The sequence below is a fragment of the Meriones unguiculatus genome, chromosome 5, assembly GCF_030254825.1.
Source record: "Meriones unguiculatus strain TT.TT164.6M chromosome 5, Bangor_MerUng_6.1, whole genome shotgun sequence".
In the NCBI taxonomy this organism is placed as follows: domain Eukaryota; kingdom Metazoa; phylum Chordata; class Mammalia; order Rodentia; family Muridae; genus Meriones; species Meriones unguiculatus.
Window position 1 is genome coordinate 52,434,347 of NC_083353.1, and position 17,220 is coordinate 52,451,566.

The window sequence follows — 17,220 nt, forward strand, 5'->3', positions numbered from 1 at the left end:
CTGGGTGCACAGAGGTGAGCAGTACCTATTCTGAGATGGCTTCAGGGAGACACAGACCCTACAAGGAGTTGCTCCATTTAGGGGTGGGTAAAGCTGGTTCAGCATTTTAGACTCTGCCCACCTCAAAGATGGCTATGGTGACAGGGGAATATGAGGCTGAGAGGAGAAGGTTCCAAGTACAAAGAACTGTTCTGGGCACAATGTGGAGGAATATTAGAGACCATAGCCTGACCCCAGAGTTGTTGCTCTTGCTATCTTACCTCCCTGGGGCCTTTCCCTTGGCTCTGCTAGGCTGGCATCAACTTGTCCTGCTCCTCCTGCCACCCTCTGTGGCGCTTCTGACTCCCTGGCAGCACTGGCCCTGCCCAGCTATATTCTCTGTAGACTTCCTGCACTGGCCCTCTTGTCTCCTGCTGACTCTTCAGCACTCCGCAGCACTGTATTGTTCCAGAGCTTGGTGCTGAATGGACAGAAGGACCTGCCAGACAAGTACATGCGTGCTGGAGGAATAAGGAAACCATAACTTCCTTCTTCCATGAAGGGCTGAGGCTACTTTCTCCCACATTCCTGAGCAGGATGCAATCAGGGCCCAGGGCTGTTATGCTCCAGAGCTAAGGACTGGACAGGTGGGCCCTAGCTTCTGGGAGAGCCGACCTTTTACCCTCATAACTGTTGTTTGAAGGCCCCAGGGACTTTCTCCCCTCTTGACACTTACTTTGGAATACCCTGTCCCATGACAATGCAATGCTGCAGATGTCCCCTCTCCTCACAGCTCCCAATCCCACTCTGACCACACAAAGACAACACCCCATGTGAACAACTGAAACCACAGAACACTCCACAAGGACTCTACAGCCCCTCAGGTGCCCAGCAGAGGGCGATAGCGAGTCTGGAATCAGAAGGGGTGGGGAGGAGTTGCATCAAGCATGGCCACTACAGAAGCTCCTGGACTTAGGATGAGGTTACACCCTATCCTAAGTCCACATGAACCCATCATGAGTTATCACACAATTCCATACATAGCCTATTGTGCCACCCCACTCACCTAGCCTAACCCACATGTGCTCTGACATGACAGATACTGACATCAGCTGACAATATACCCAAAGGCTGCACTCTAACACGGGACTGAGTGCCCATGAGGTAAATATGGACTTCAGAGCTCCTCAGAGCATCAGTTTCCCCCTGTGATGCTAACGTTGACTGTGGGCTGTGACTGGTTCACTATGCACAGCATTAAGGGGAGATGGACTGCCTATTACTAGCCTGGGAAAAGAACAAAACTCCAAGTAGGCTTTCTAACAAGTGCCTGTTACCTTCCTATCCCTATAAAGTAGAAAATCAGAAGCTAAGTCTCTGTAATCGAGGCATCAACTATACAACTGGAGTTTGGAACTGGAAAGTCTATAGGCTCTGTATCCCCAGATTTAAGGTGCAAATGGAAATACCCTGCTCAGCTTTGGCTGTTGAAAGCCAGCTGCCTGCATGTGGCTCCCAGATATCAGAACACTCAAGACCATGGGTGCAGGGGGCTGTGGTTCTCCTACCTATCCAGCAGGCAATGTCTCCTCCCTCCCCAAGAGTGGCCATACTCACCACCTGCTTATTCTGCTGCAGCAGTGGACAGGATAGGTCCAATTGCGGGAGGGCATAGACAGGCATGAGAGTGAGCCTGGAAGGTGGAGCACAGATGGACTTCACCACAGTTGGCTCCACGGCAGGGAAGGGGTTAGAGAGGCTTGGCCGGTTTCCCACGGACAGGCCGATGACCTAGAAGGGAAGGAGGAGCAGTCAGACATCTGAGCATAGTCCCCTCTCCTCTGAGCTCAGACTTAACTTCTACAGGATAGTGATGATGCCTATATCCCAAGTACTGTCGACAGACCTCTCAGAAGAGGCAGGTCAGGAGATGTCTGTGGTTCCCTAGGACACCAGGAAAACCACAACTGAATCTGCTCCTGGACATCTGAAAGAGTCTGTGCTGACTTCACACCCATGGAGGTGAGGCACAGATGTGGGAATCTGCATACTGAAGGTTAAGAGACCTTAACTATGAAGGAATGGGTCAGAAAACAGACCCTGTAAGACAAAGCCCGGTGGAGAGGCCAGAGCCACATTTGGAACCACCCCAGTCCACATCTGATTGCTCCTCGCTCCTCTAAGGCGAAGGAGAGAGACCACACTTACCACCTGCATGTACTATGCAACACTGTACAGGAGAGAGGAGCTGTCATATGAAACAGAAAGGCCCGTTTGCTGCTAGAGTAGGGACTCTGAAGTCAAGTGTGGGTCCTGGCTTTATATGCAACACAGCTAACAGCTGCACGCAGGAAATGAGCATCGTTAGCCTCCTCAGTGGCAGACAACTGCGAGGACAGAGCAGTCTGCTTTGAGGTAGGAGGAAGGAGGCTATCTGCCCATAACACCACGGGTGAGGGAGCCCAGAGGCCTGGGAGTCTGGAAGATCTATGTGGGATCCTGCCAAGGCAGGAACTCCAATGGCCTAGTCAAGCCAAGATAATTTACTGCTACTCTTCTTAGTCTTTTTATTTATTTGCTTTTATGCATTTCTTGTACTTTCATTTTTTTAAGATTTAATTATTTTATTTTGTGTGTATGGGTATTTTGTGTGTGTGTGTGTGTGTATACACCACATGCATGCCTGGTGCCATAGATCTCCTGGACTGGAATTACACACAGTTGTGAGCTACCATGTGGGTGCTGGGAATTGAACCCTGGTCCTCTAGAAAAGCAACCAGTGCTCCTAACCACTGAGCCATTGCTCCAGCCCTGGCCTTTCTTGTTCTTAATATTGTCCTATACTTCTACTAGCACCTTTAGTGGGGCCTTTCTCCATGCACTCCTTTGACCAAGATTGCTGATGTCAAAGGGCTTAGTCAGAGTGTGTATGTGTACCTTCAATTGAATCTTCAGTCTTTTCACTGGCAGACATGCAGGAATCACTCTCATTTTTCAGTTCATTGTTCTACCTGTTTTCTGTTCCTGCCTGTTTCTGTCCCAGGAGGCCAAGTGGGACTGAGGGCGGCTGTCCACTCACCTGCTCACCCAAGGCCTGGCAGGTCACAAGGACCCAATGCTGCTGGTAATTTCGGGAGGCTGGAGGACTCAAGAGAGCTAGGCTGATGCTGCCTGTGTCTTCCGAAGTGACATTCCGAAAGAATTTGGAAGGTTCTAGGACCCATGGCCTGGGACCTCCTTCGAACAGCATCTCTTTTGAGGAACCCAGGGTTACCACAGCAACAGAAGAGGGATCCACAGCCTGGAGAAAGAAGGAAAAGGCTTAGATTGCAGTGGGAGTAGGTGGCCAGGCAATGCTGGGCATCCAGAACTCAGGTCCTAACCCTGCTTGGGTGGGCTACCCTGTGTCTTCTTTGAAAGTCAGTCTCCACGTGGGCAGCACACATAGGGTTGCTATGAGTTAGGGGCTCTGCGAAGAATTAGGTCCTCACTGGAGCAGGGAGAATAGTGGTGCCAGGAATAGTGGTGCATAGTTTAATTCCAGCATTTAAGAGGCAGGAGCAGAGGCAGAGGCAGATGGGTTTCTATGAGTTCAAGACCATCCTGGTCTACATAGCAAGTTCTAAGACAGCAAAGTTAAGTTAAAGAGACCTTATCTCAAAAAAAAAAAAAAAAAAGACAACCCAAGAAATTCCTATTTGTGATCTATCCTAACACAGAAACAATTTTGTGAACAAAACCATGCTCTCCATGTTCAATTCTAACAGTGAAGAGCTAGCAGCACACTGGTACCCACAAAGAGGGTGCTGGGGAAAGCATGATGCTTCTCACACAGGTTCCACCACAGTACTAACCAGTGTTGAACACAAAACACAATACTGAACACATGCATTCAACCCCACTACACAGCTATTATTGGGGCCGGAGGCAGGGGCCACGAGGCTGGGAGAAAGCAGCAGGAGAGGGATAAAAGGAAGAAGGTGGAGAAAGAGGATGTGGCCTGATGGAACAGAGCCAGTCCAGACAGGACGACTTATTGGCAAGTAACTTGGGAAATGCAGCTGGAAGGTAGCCAAACTAGATTTAAAAATTAGTTTAAATCGTACATGCCCAGTTATTGTGCTAAAGCTGTTTAAATAAATCTATAGGTCTGTGGCTCAATTGCTGGTGGACTAGCTGGGTCATAGAACAGCTCTCTAGAGTTTAATAAATATTCTGCAGCAAAGATCTGTACACACGTACACACATACACATGTACATGCACATACAGAATACTATAAAAAACAACAACAACAAAAACAAAACAAGAAACCAGAAACCAGCCAGTATGGAGTTATAGGCCTGTAATACTGCTACTTGGGAAGCAAAGGTGGGAGGAATTTGAGTTTAAGACCAGCCTGGGCTACATAGGAAACCCATCTCAAAATAAAAAGTAAGAAGGTTTGAAGATGTGGATGAGTGCTTGCCTGGCGTGCTCAAGGCTTGCTCTTTGGTTCAGAATGCTGGTGGGCGGGGGGTGGGGGGGAGCATGGGGTATAAGATAGTTCTCACAGGAAGCACAGCTGCAGACAGGAAAAGCACAGGCTTCAGGTGCTCCGGACCATTTCTCACTTTTGTTTTCCTGTTTATTTGGGTTCTTTTCTTTCTTTCTCTTTTTAAGATTCATTCATCTATTTATTTAATGAACATGAGGGCTCTGTCTGCATGAATGCCTACATTCATGCAGAGGGCAACAGATCAGATACATGGTTGTGAGATATCATGTGGTTACTAGGAATTGAACTCAGGACCTCTGGAAGAGCAGCCAGTGCTCTTCACCGCTGAGCCATCTCTCCAGGCCCATTGTCTTTCTGAGGCAGGTCTCATTATTGAGACCTCACCTGGAACTCAACATTCTCCTGCCTCAGGCACCTGAGGGCTGGGCTTATAGGTATGCACCACCACTCCTGGCTTTATGGCTTTATCTTCCTCACCAGTATACAGAGGTACCCAGCACAAGGATCTAGACCTGTTTTCTACATGGCAAAGAACAGTACCCAGAACAGTGCAGTTCTGAACACTCACTGAAGCAGTGAATTGGTTAGTAAGAACACGAGGCCCTCAAAGTCTCCAGTAACCAAAGGGAAAACTGACAGATCTTTTGACAGAAAGCTCCCATCTGTTCTTATGAACTAGGGTGGCTGTGATGCTAAGGGACTCATGGCCTGGGCACAGGCACCAAGAACAGCACCTGGGATCCGTTCTAGTTTGCTTTCTATTGCTGTGACAAACACAAAAGCAACTTGGGGAGGAAATTACTTATTTGGCTTACAGGTCCCAAACACAGTCCATCATAAAGGTAAGTCAGAGTAGGAACTCAAGGCAGGAACCTAGAGTCAAAACTGAAGCAGAGACCATGGAGGCACTTTCTTTGGTTTGCTCACCCTGCCTTTTATACAACCTGGGACTATCTACATCAATCATTACTCAAAATACCCCATGGACCTGCATACAAACCAATCTGATGGGGGCATTTCCCCAACTGAGGTTCCTTCTTTCCATATGACCCCAGCCTGTTGTCAAAACAAAACCCAGCACAGGATCTATGGAGGGAGGCCAACCTCATCTAATCTCCAGGAACGTTCAAGAGAAGGTGGAGGAAGGAGAAGCACAACTCACCTTGAGGGGCAGGTAGGCAGCGAGAGTGATCTTCGCTTCCAAGTGTACATGGCCGTGTGTGTAGCTCACAAGGAGGATGGTAGACCCCTGGGCCTCAGCTCTCACCCTGACTCCACTGCAGTGCTCAGGCCCTGGTAGCATCCTCCCTGCACAAACAAACAAACAAAACCAGATGTCATCACAAACTCGTTCTTTAAGGGAAAGGCAGGGCAAGCCAATGGCTCCTTTTCATTCTAGACCTCATATACAACTTGCGTTTGTTATAATTTAAATCTTTCAGGGACTAGAGTTATAGTTAAATGGTCAAACAGTTGCCTAGTACAAAGCTCTGGGTTCCATCCCCAGCACCACAAAACACAAACAAAAGCAAACTAAGTATGATTCATATGTATATGATCAGGTACACAAACAACTAGCAATGACTTCCCATATCCCCCAGGTATTCAACACACCCTTGTCCAGAATCCAGGTCACGAGAGAGTCATCCCAACCTCCCATAAAGGCTCCCTCTGGTCCCCAACCCCACCCCATTAGAACAGCCTCACTGTGCTGTGCTGTTAAATAAAGAGGGGTGGGGAGCATGGGCTGTGTTGGTCTGACCCCCGCCAAAAGTTCTCAGAGTCTTCGTGGTCAGGCAGCCTTTACCCACATTTCTGCACACGGTTCTACTGTGGGGATGCATGCACAGCAACACTTCTTCATGCCACCATGAACATTCCAGGTGGTTCCAGTGTAGGCTGTGCTATATAGTGCCAATGTGGACCCCAGCACTTCTGCTGGCTGTATCCAGAGGAAGTGGACTCGTGGCAGGCACATATGTGTGCAGTGAAGTGTCTCTCCCAGATTACAGCTTTTCATCTGTGCTATCATTTTTCCATCAAATTTTAACTAAGTTTACAAGAAATGTATTAATGTTGTGCCAGTTTGTTTTTGTCAACGTGATACAAGTGAGTTACTCTGGGACAAGGGAAACTCAGTTAAGAAACTGCCTCCATCAAGTAGACAACTTGTGCCTGTAGATAAGTTGAGCAAGTCTGTAGGGCATTTTCTTGGTTAGTGATTGATATGGCAGGGCCCAGCCCACTGTGAATGGTACCACCATGGCCCCGGACTGTATAAGAAAGCAGGTTGAACAAGCCAGTAAGTAGTATGGTTTCTGCTTTAGTTCCTGCCTCCAGGTTCCTCCCCTGGTTTCCCTCAATGATGGACTGTAAACTATAAGCCAGATAAACCCTTTCCTCCCCCTAGCTGCTTTTGGTCATGGTGTTTATTCATAGCAACAGAAAACCAAACTAGAACAAATTCTAATTACAGTGAAGCACACAACATATAAACTTCTCACCTCAAAGGGATGGGGCCCATCACAGTGGCACAGGCCTTTAACTCCTGCACTCTGGAGGCAGAGACAGCAGGCACACCTCTGAATTCAAGGTCAGCCTGCTCTACATAAAGACTTCTAGGCTGGTCAGAGATTAATAGTGAGACCTGGTCTGAAAAAAAAGAATTCCACCTCAACTTTGTTACATATATGTCACATGTAGGTCACATGTCACAGGCCACAGGGCTATGCAGGCCCCACTACCATCTGTCACTCAGGGTCTTTGCCTTGCAAAGCTGAAATGTCTAGTGCTGACTCCTCCATCCTGGCACCCATTATTCCCTGTCTCCATGAGTGTGTCTACTATAAGCAGCTCACCTAAGTGGAATCACGTGGCACATATCCTCTTGTGGCCAGGTTAGTTCACTTAGCACAACGTCCTCAAGGCTTCTCAGTGTGGCACCACATCAGAGCTTCCTCCCGCCTTAGAGCTGAACCTGCCCTGTGCCCACTCCTCTGATGGGCTCCTGAGCTGCCCCCACGTGTGAATAATGCTGCTATAGGTTGACAAAAATGTCTTTGCATTTGCGCTTTCAATAACCTTAGGTCTATGTCTAGAAATGGACTTCCTGAGTCACATGATGATGTTCACATTTATGATTGTTTTCCACGGTAGCTGCCTTTAACATCCTCCAACAGAGCACAGATTCCAGTGTCCACATCCTAATGTTTTCTGTTGCTGTAACTGTAGCTGCCCCCATGGATGTACTTTTCATTCTAACTATGTGTGTGTGTAATGTGTGTACATGCATGTGATGCCCAAAGAGGCCAGAAGATGGCATTGGATCCCCTGGAACTGGAGTTATAGGTGTTTGTGAGGTGCCTAATGTGGGTAGTAGGAAAAGAACCTTGGTCCTCTGAAAGAGTAGCATGTGCTCTTAACCACTGAGCCATCTCTCTAGTCTTTTCCTGGCAGTTTTACTTTTAAATTTCTGTGATGACTGATAAGCGTGGGCATCTTTCCTACAATAGTGTGCGTTATCTAATCATTTATGTTTTATTGTTGACACACAGACGTTCTTTACATATTCTAGATCTTAACCTTTTACTAGGAAATGATCTGCAAATACCTGTCCCACTCCATACCTGTCCCACTCCATACATATTTTTGCCCAATAGGAACCTGATACAGTCCCTTCCTCAACCATGTTAACTGTACCCTGGCTTGGAGGGGTAGACACTACTAACTTATCCTGAGAACTATATCTGCGCCATGGGTCACGTGTGCCCTAGGGTGGCTCTCACACATACATCTGCCCTAGTCTTCTGGGTCTCAGAGATTCCCATGGGCATCTGTATGCCCTGACCTAGAGTCTAAGTTTCTAAGATAAGTCCCACACCCTGTACACTGAGGGAGATCCTAGCACTTTCTAAGAGAAGTTTTGACTACACAAAATTCACTGCCTTCAAAACCTGGACTCCTTAAAGAAAAAAAAAAGAAAATCCTCAGGATGTTAAGAAGAATGTCCACATGTAGTCTTCCCAGGATGCAAGAGCTCTTGCACCCATTCCCCGTGATCCATGGAGAAACCAAGACTCAGAGCGGTTGGACAGCATGCCAGTAAGTAAAGAGGCATATCAGCCTTAAGACTGCTAAATTACAGGCCCTGGGTTTTGCCTTGTGTACTATTTCCCAAAGATTGAGTGGCACCTTACAGATGCCCTATGGGATGGGCATGGGGCCAGTACAGGGGGCAATCCATCTCTGGCTGGTAGCAGTCTCCATCCCTCAAAATGCCACTTCCTCCATCCACAATAGCTAATATGTCGAAACATAATTTTCTAAGGCTACCAGCCAGTGACTTTGCTTGGACACTTTTCAGAGACTCCCTCTTCCTCCTCCTCCTCTGTGAACCTCTGGATGGTTCACAAGCACAGGTTATACACAGCCACATGGAGAGCACTTGTGCCATTAAAAGACTCACATCCCTCTCTGCTCAAGTATCTCCAATGGTTTCCAGCCTCTAGGCTTGAGCCCTTTGTGATAAAATAGGTCCTGACATTCTAGGCTCACCATGTGATAAGCCCTGTCAGAATTGCCCATCTTTGGGGCATGGCATGAGCACACTCACTCACTGAATGCTGTCCTTGTTCTCACCGACAGCCTGCCCACAGCCTGCTCCCACTCACAGCCCAAGTGTCTCTTAGATTTCCTAACCTGCAAATCAGAGCTAATCTTCACCCTACCTAGATCCACACCTCTGGGAGGCTACAGCTCACAGAAACTGGAGCTGCAGGTCTGTACCCCATGCCTGCACAGGCCACATGTGGCCATAAGCAACTGAACCACCCCCATGTCTTCACTGGACACATGGCCCACCAGAAGCAGCTCCTGTACAGACTCATGAAGTCAGCCAGGCATACTGCTTGCCCCACACATGGAGGCTAACACAGCCACAGACACCACCAAGACGAAAGGCTGAGAAGGATGTACTCAGGGGTGGCTAGGCCTATCACAGCAATTATGAGTAAACTAATCAATATCTCATATATATATATTATAGTCTGAGCACCTGCTGCATTTCAAGAACTGAAATATGAATTTTGATTAGAGATGGAAGAGACACAGAACATAGAGATGGCTTGTCAAAGGTAACACAGGCAGGTTCCAGAATGAACAAAAGCAGGGCCATTCCTCATGTCGTGGCTCCTCTGGTGCCCACAGAGAACACACACCATCTGGGCCCCCATTCTGCTAATGGCTTACCTGGCAACGGCTGGAACACAGCCTGGTTCTCCACCTCCACCACCAGGTCAAAGTGGGAGCAGTCGCTCAGGGTGACCACCTCTCTGGCCCCACCAGGCATGAAGCCACTGATTATCAGGGGCAGCTCCAGGGTGTGACCCACTCGAGCCTCCACCTGGCACGGGGCAAACTCCATGCTGCTGGGCTCAATCACATACACCTAGAGAAAGAGGAGGCCAGGCCCATCAGCTTCCACAGGAGGAAGGCTCCCTGGTCTGCTGGTGCTTCCAAGTACTGCGGTGGGAGGGACAATGTGAAGGGCTGGGTCACTGCCTGCGAAGAGTGGGGTTGGCAGCAGCAAGTCTCTCCCAGCCCTCTCCTCCCAGGCAGGAAGGCTATCCCAGTCTCCCTCTCCTGACTGGCAACCAAGCACAGCTGGTGGGAACCCCCATCATGTTCCAGGTAGCCATGCAGTCACGCTGCCTCCTGAGGACTGTCTTTGGTTTCTGGCTGACCTGTGGTGAAATGTGTAACAGTTACAGAGGAGGAAGGGACTGGGGCAAGGGACTCACAACTGATCCCAATATGGGCAGTTGCATTTCCTCTGTCAGGCCTGGCAGATACACCTGTAACTGAGGATAGACCTATGTTTAGCATATGTGTGCAGATCCCATGGAAAACCCACATCCCAGTAATGTAAGAGGGAGCTGGGACAGGACACACCATGAGAACTAAGAAGGAGAGCTCAGCTGTAGGGGGCCACCTGCTACCAACTTAGGCTCCTGATCAGTCAAGATCCATTCCAGAACCAGTAACAGGACACCTGAACTTGCACCGTAAAGAAGCAAGTTCCTCACTTCCTCACACTCACTTCCTGCTGAGGGCCAGTAAGCCCTCTTCTTCTGCTAATTTTCAGTCCAGCCCTTGATGCCTTTTCCTATTGGGAGTCCTGTCTTCTGTGTGGCAAATTTTCTGCTGTGGCTCTGTGGTATTTCATGTCCTCTGGCACTGTGGCTGTGGCTTTTCTGGCTCTGCCACTGTCTGGTGTGCAGTATTCTGACCATCCTTATGGGGCCTGACTCCTTGAGGTCAGGGCTGGGATGGGCCCACCGATCCCCACATATCACAACTACCAGGCGGAGAAATGAGAGCTCTAAACAAGGTCTGAGGGCTGGTGAGAGGGGCCAACTGGAGCCTCTGTCTTGAACCTCTCCACGGGATGTCCTGTCACCATCTTACCTTCATCTCACCAAAATGGAGAGGGTTCTGAACATCATGCGCCTGGATCACACTGAGTCCAGTGTCACTGCCTGTAGTCATGACTCCCTTGACGGTGACCGTGGCAACCATGTAGCTTGACGAAGACCAGGTGAAGTTCCCGCTGCCCCCATGGGCCTAGGGAGGAAACGATCATGGGATTTATCAGCCCCTTGACCCTCCCTGCCCAGGGAAATACAAGGTTGGGGCAAGTGTGTACTCTCTCTCACTCATTCACTCATTATCATACAAACAAGCTCATCTATTCAAATCCTAGGTGTTAGTTGCCTATTCTCTCTCACACACACAAACACACACTCTGACCTGCTCACAAATCCCCACCGTCACACATTCACATACCTGTTCACACTCAACTTTAGCATATGTCTCCTCACACTCAGTCACATCTGACACCTACATTCACACTCACTTGTCTTTACACTGTAAACTTACCACATATACATTAGCGTACTATGCAAACACATTTTCATACATTGAAAATTACACCTACCCACACAGCCAAAGTCCTGCCCAGGGAAAAATGTGGCACAGGCCAACATTTCCTCAGGAGTTCCCTTTTGGTGCTAACTTTCTCCATCCTATCTCATTTTCAGTCCTCCTATTCTGGGGACCTGGGGACTGACACACAAATACACAGATGGTGTCACCTCCCAGAGCTCAGACCTGGGTAGAAACCATTCTTGCCATGGAGACACCTACAGAATTCTGCTCTGGGGCTGACAGGAGCACACTCAACACACAGCTCTGCCTGCTCCTCTCCATCTTTGGGAAAGAGAATAAAGGCCTTCTTCTTCTAGGTCAGGGGTCATCTGTAACCCTGAGTCAAGAACATCCTTTAAGCTGACATACTTTGGTGTGCAGGTGCCAGTGCAGAGAGGATACTGTCATCATTTCTGCAGGTGGAGCACAGGAATGACCAAGCTGATGACTGGGGCTTGGGCCCTAGCTGAGGGCAGTCCCTGGCACCAGCACCATGAAGGATTGGGAGCATCAAGGGACACTAATGCTAGGCACACGGGATGGTGGTATTTCTACTTGCTTTCACTTTTTTCTATAATTATATTTATATAACTTTCAAAAATGATATCTTTTAGGAAAAAAATGACTGCTAAGCAGAACTCAGATTTATAATCCATTTCTGTGTTTTAGTTACTGCCTTTGATTGCTTCCTATGGCTGTGATAAACACCAGGACCAAAGGCACCCTGTGGAAGAAAGGACTTATTTCATCCTACATGGCCAGATACAGGTTATTACTGAGGGAAGTCAAGGCAGGAACTCAAGCAAGGCAGGAACCTGGAAGCAGGAGCTGATGCAGAGGCCACGGAGGGTGCTGCTTACTCGCTTGCTCACCTTGCTGTTCTTCTCATTTTCGTTTCTTTTTATTTACTTGTTTGTTTGTTTTGGGACAAGATCTCTCCATGTAGCCCTGGTTGTCTTAGAATTTCCTATATAGACCAGACTGGCCTTGAGTTCTCAGTGCTCTGCCTGCCTCCACTTCCTGAGTGCTGGGGTTAAAGGTGCACCACTGAGCTCTACTCAGTTTGCTGCCTTACGAACCCCAGGAGCCTGCCTAGGAGCTCAATCATTAATCAAGAAAATGCAACAAAGCCTAACTCACAGGCCAATCTGACTACCTCTTCCCATATGACTCCAATTTAACTTAACAACAAACAAAGCAAATAAACAAAACCAACTGCAACAGTTATCGTGGGGATTTTTATCTTGTTAGTTGCACTGCCATGAAGGACACCTCAGAAATCATAAAAATCATAAGCCTATCTCACCTAAAATTGTCTTCAACCTCTTGAGAATAAAACTGAAGACAAGAGGATAGCCAGATGTGGCATACACCTGTCACAGCAGAGAGCAGGAGAGTTCATTCTAAGCCAATCTAGTCAGACCTAAATAGTTTAGATCCTGTCTTAATAAATAAATATAAAAAGAATGAAAAAGACAGCCATTTGTCAAGGAAACATCCCAAAGAAAGCATCTCACATACCTTTATGGTATACTGATAGGCTCCTGTCTTCGGTTGCCACGGAAATGTCAGGATGCTGGGATAGAGTGTGATAGGGATATGAATGTCTACTTCTTGCTGGTTCCACACAGGTACCTGAAGCACATGGACCCCTCCATCCTGCAAGGATGAGTTTGCTACACATTACCATGGCAACCACATTATCACAAGTTATTTTCCTGTCACCCAGACCCTGCCCCTCCCTGAGGACCACGCCAAAAAGGTAGCTTTGTGCAACTGTGAATATGGGAAAAACAGCAGGTTTACTGGGGAAGGTTTGCTGTAGATCTTTAATGGCCACTCAAGTAAATTCTACTTTTTTGAGTCCTCTGGTATTCCTCACAGGATAGATGTGGCTGTCCCTGCTTTATAGATAAAGAAACTGAGGCCTGGAGCATCTCACCCAAAAGCCAGAGCTTCAGTGCAGATGATGAAGTACCACTGTCTGGAGTACAGGCCCTTCCTGTCTCTCCACATGCTGCCTCTCACAGTACTAGTGTGAGGCAGGGGAAGGGAACACCTTTGACAATGTGTCAGCTGGTAAAATGCTGCTCCCCATTAGGACTGAGGAGGTTTTTCAGTACAAGACAAAAACAAAAGCTGGAAGACTCAAGCAGATAAAACAGATAATAGGGTGCCAGTGGGCCTGCTATCCCCCAAACAAAATCTGTGTTTCATCTTGGAAAGTGCAGACCACTTTAATAGGGATGGGTACAGAGTGGTAGAAGAGGAAGCCTGTGGCAACAGCAGGATCCCCTACACACAGAGAGAGAATAGTCAAGGACATCTGAAGCTCAAGCCCAAAGCAGGAAAATCTCTATGGTAGCTTGAATGAAAATGGCGCCCATAGGCTCACAGGAACTGCACTATTAGAAGGTGTGGCCTTGATGGAGGAAATGTGTGACTAGGGGTGGGTTCTGAGATTTCAAATGCTCAAGCCAGGCCCAGTGACATTCTCTCTTCCAGCTGCTTGAGGATCTGGATGTAGAACCCTCAGTTACTTTTCTAGCACTATGTCTGCCTGAATGCCTTCACACTTCCCACCATGACAATAATGGACTAAACCTCTGAAACAGTAAGCTAGCCCCAAGTAAGAGCTTTCCTTTCTAAGAGTTGCCATGGTCATGGTGTCTCTTCACAGCAATAGAAACCCTAACCAAGATAGTCTCCTCAGGTACCAGAGCAGTGGCACCAGATGGGTAGTAGGCAAAGTACCTGACAATTGACATTTCCATCCTCAGAGTTGGATTATGGGGGCCCAGGGCCTAGGACATGGGAAAGGACTGACATCAGCTCACCTGGTCCACCACAGAGGTGAGGGTTGCACTGATGGTCGTCTGGCCACTCTGGATTGCCCTGACGTGATGATAAGACCCATTCTGGGAAGATGACAGAATCTCAAAAAACTCAGCAGGAAGTACAGCTTCAATTCGGATGTTCTGGAAAGGCAAGCAGGGTGGGTAAGGAGAGCTTCTAAAAGATGATTGTGACATCAAGAGACTATGAGAGTTTCAAAACAGCAGCTAGGCCAGGCTGAAGGCCTTTGTGGCCCCAAAGCCTCTCAAACAAAGCAGGTAGAAGTAATGAGGCTGCAGGGCTCTGATCTCTCCCCATTCAGTAGTCAGGCCCCAAGACCCAGCACCGCAGTTCTAGTTGGACATGTGGAGCTAAGAGGAACCCATGGCCTCCTGTCACTCTCCCAGGTCCCGGAGTTGCAAGAAGGAACCAATAAATATAAAAAGAAAGCTGAGTCCCTGAAAGCTAGCTTCAAACACAGAGACTGGCTCAGTCATTGTTCAAAAGAGGACAGAAAGACCTCTACAAAAGAAAAAAGAGCCTGTCCTTCTAAAACCTCTAACATCACAGCAAGAGACAGTATGATCTACCTGAGGGTACTGAGACATTTTCCCACAAAACAGAAGAATGGTCACCACTCCCTAACTCATCCTGTATGACTTTCCAGAGCCAGAAAAATAAACATGGTAGCCTTGGCCACTTGAGAGCTTCTGGAAGGCAGCAGGTACACCCGAACACCTGACCCTCTCCAAAGCAAAATGAACTGTCAGTCTCAGGGACCCCACATAAAGAACAGGAGGCCAATGCATAGAGAGACACACCCCAACACACACGCACGCATGCATGCACACTCACTCACTCACCCCACAGGTCCAGCTGACTGCATATCTACCTTAGCCCAGCAGGAGGGGATAATGCCAACTCACAGCCTAACAGGGTCTTGAAGTGCTCCATGGACCCAATGACATTGTCTCTACAGCCCTAGGAGTATCATAGGAAGCTTTGATCTGCTTATGTGTAGACCCTATGGCTTTGGCTGCTCTTGATCTCACAACATCCTCCCATCAGAACCCCAGCGGGCACTCACGTCAGATGGGTAGACCTTGTTGCTGGACCTATCAAATACTTCGATGGTGATTGCATATAGGCGTCCAGTCTCAAGTACCCATCTGTCACCAGGGTAGACTGTAAATCCTAGAACAGGAAGCAGGCATTCAACATGTAGGTTACAAGGGCAGCAGGGCTGACAAAGAAGATGGAGCCAAGCACTACACGCCTATCCATGTAGAAGGGCCCAGAATATTCACCAGGTGCCTCCTGGGACCAAGACCTGGGTGTAGGGGATATATGGAGTTTGGAACCTGATGGCCACCATTATTTCTGACATAGAGAACCACACCTGATCTTTCTGGTTCCTGGGACCAACAATGAACATACCAACTCTAAACGCTCATAGACTCATCATGAACTCATCAGAAGTTTAAGCTCTGAGGCTATGGCAATCAAGGTTCTGACTCCCAATGGTCAAAGCTTATCTAGATTCTGAGTCCTCAGCTGGTCCATCCATTGGCCAATACAAGTCCATTCCAAAGCCACATAGATCCACCCAAGACTGTGGCAGTCTAGACTGTGAGGCTTAAGCACGTGTACCCTGTGGTGAAACTGTGTCTTATCTGTAGCCAAAGGAGGTCCAAACTCTCAGGCATGGCAGGTCTAGCCTGAAGACAGAACAGGTTTTGGATCCCAGGCTAAAGCACTTGAGAGCTCGGGGCAAGGTGTACTGGGCTCTGAGGGTACTGAGCTAGCCTTATTCCCACACAGGATGCTACACTAGCTACTTCTATTCCCACACTGCTGTTTGCCTTCTCAGCTCGGTAACTCTAGCCAAGCTGTTCACTCTGTTGGGGTGCCCTTCCCACCACAGAAGTTCAGTCTGACACAGCACCTGCCTCACAGGAAACCTCCAGAAGTCTTTCCTCTGCCCTTACTCTCACCATGCTCTTGCTACTTGTTTGTACCTCTGCTGTGAAGCTAGTGGTACAAAGCCCAGTCAGGCAAAGGATATTGCTGAGACACAAAGGGTCACCCTCCCTAGGCTTTGCTGCTTTTGGGTACTGTACCACAAGAAGCTCACAAGCTCCCTGACAAGAGGATCTTTGCTGCCTACCTGACTACTACTCTCTGGACTGAACTCTCTGAAAATTCAGTGTGTTTCACAGGTGATGCCTGTGCCTCAGACCCCAGGAAATGCCATGGTGACTCCCATGACACATATATGCCAAAAGTCTTGGTGCTGGCAATCATTGCAACTCCCAGGTCCTCAGTGTCTTTTACTGCTACAGGTGTTTCCCTCCTCTCTCTGACACCTTCTTCTTCCCTGCTGAGGCACTGCCAACTGTCATATCAACCAAAAGATGCTCAGTAACTCAGCTAAGCACAGGGTCCCCAACCTTGAGAGGTCTGCATGATGCTGGGTCTGAGGACTGATGGCTTTGTGCCTGGCAAATAGAGGACATGGACAGTGTGAGAACTGCTGTACCTCTTCAGTTTTGTGGCTTTGCTCTTGCTGGCTGGTCCTAGAGATTGAACCCAGGGCCATTCTCATACTAGCTAACACATACACTGCCAAGCTGAACCTCAGCTCTTGCTTTTACTCTTTGAATTGATATAGTCACAAGCAATCAATGTCCAGGAAACCCCAGAGGGCCACACTTACCTAGATACCCAGCTTCAACCACATAGATGGTGCTGTTGGGCAGCCTAGAAGCTCCTTGCATTCGGATACCTGAATTCTTAATTAAGGTACAAAATGTAAAGTAGATGGGGCTCTCGCCTGACTCATATGGCTTGAGCATCATGCACACATTCTGTGCACTGAGAGGTGGGTGAAGAACCCCTAGCTTAAGCCAATTAGAGCAAAGGTGTT

General features: G+C 48.2%; 1 protein-coding gene across 1 annotated transcript in view; it reads right to left on the reverse strand.

The window, feature by feature from the left end:
- Positions 1–17,220, reverse strand: part of Nup210 (nucleoporin 210) — a 99,648-nt gene that overhangs the window by 42,962 nt on the left and 39,466 nt on the right. Inside the window, exons 8-16 of the mRNA XM_021639284.2 lie at positions 17,011–17,079; positions 15,382–15,488; positions 14,297–14,437; positions 12,981–13,118; positions 10,941–11,096; positions 9,723–9,921; positions 5,638–5,783; positions 3,059–3,280; positions 1,597–1,770 (exon numbers count right to left, since the gene is read on the reverse strand). Of these exons, the coding sequence (XP_021494959.1) occupies positions 1,597–1,770; positions 3,059–3,280; positions 5,638–5,783; positions 9,723–9,921; positions 10,941–11,096; positions 12,981–13,118; positions 14,297–14,437; positions 15,382–15,488; positions 17,011–17,079 (1,352 nt within the window). The remainder of the gene's footprint in view (positions 1–1,596; positions 1,771–3,058; positions 3,281–5,637; positions 5,784–9,722; positions 9,922–10,940; positions 11,097–12,980; positions 13,119–14,296; positions 14,438–15,381; positions 15,489–17,010; positions 17,080–17,220) is intronic.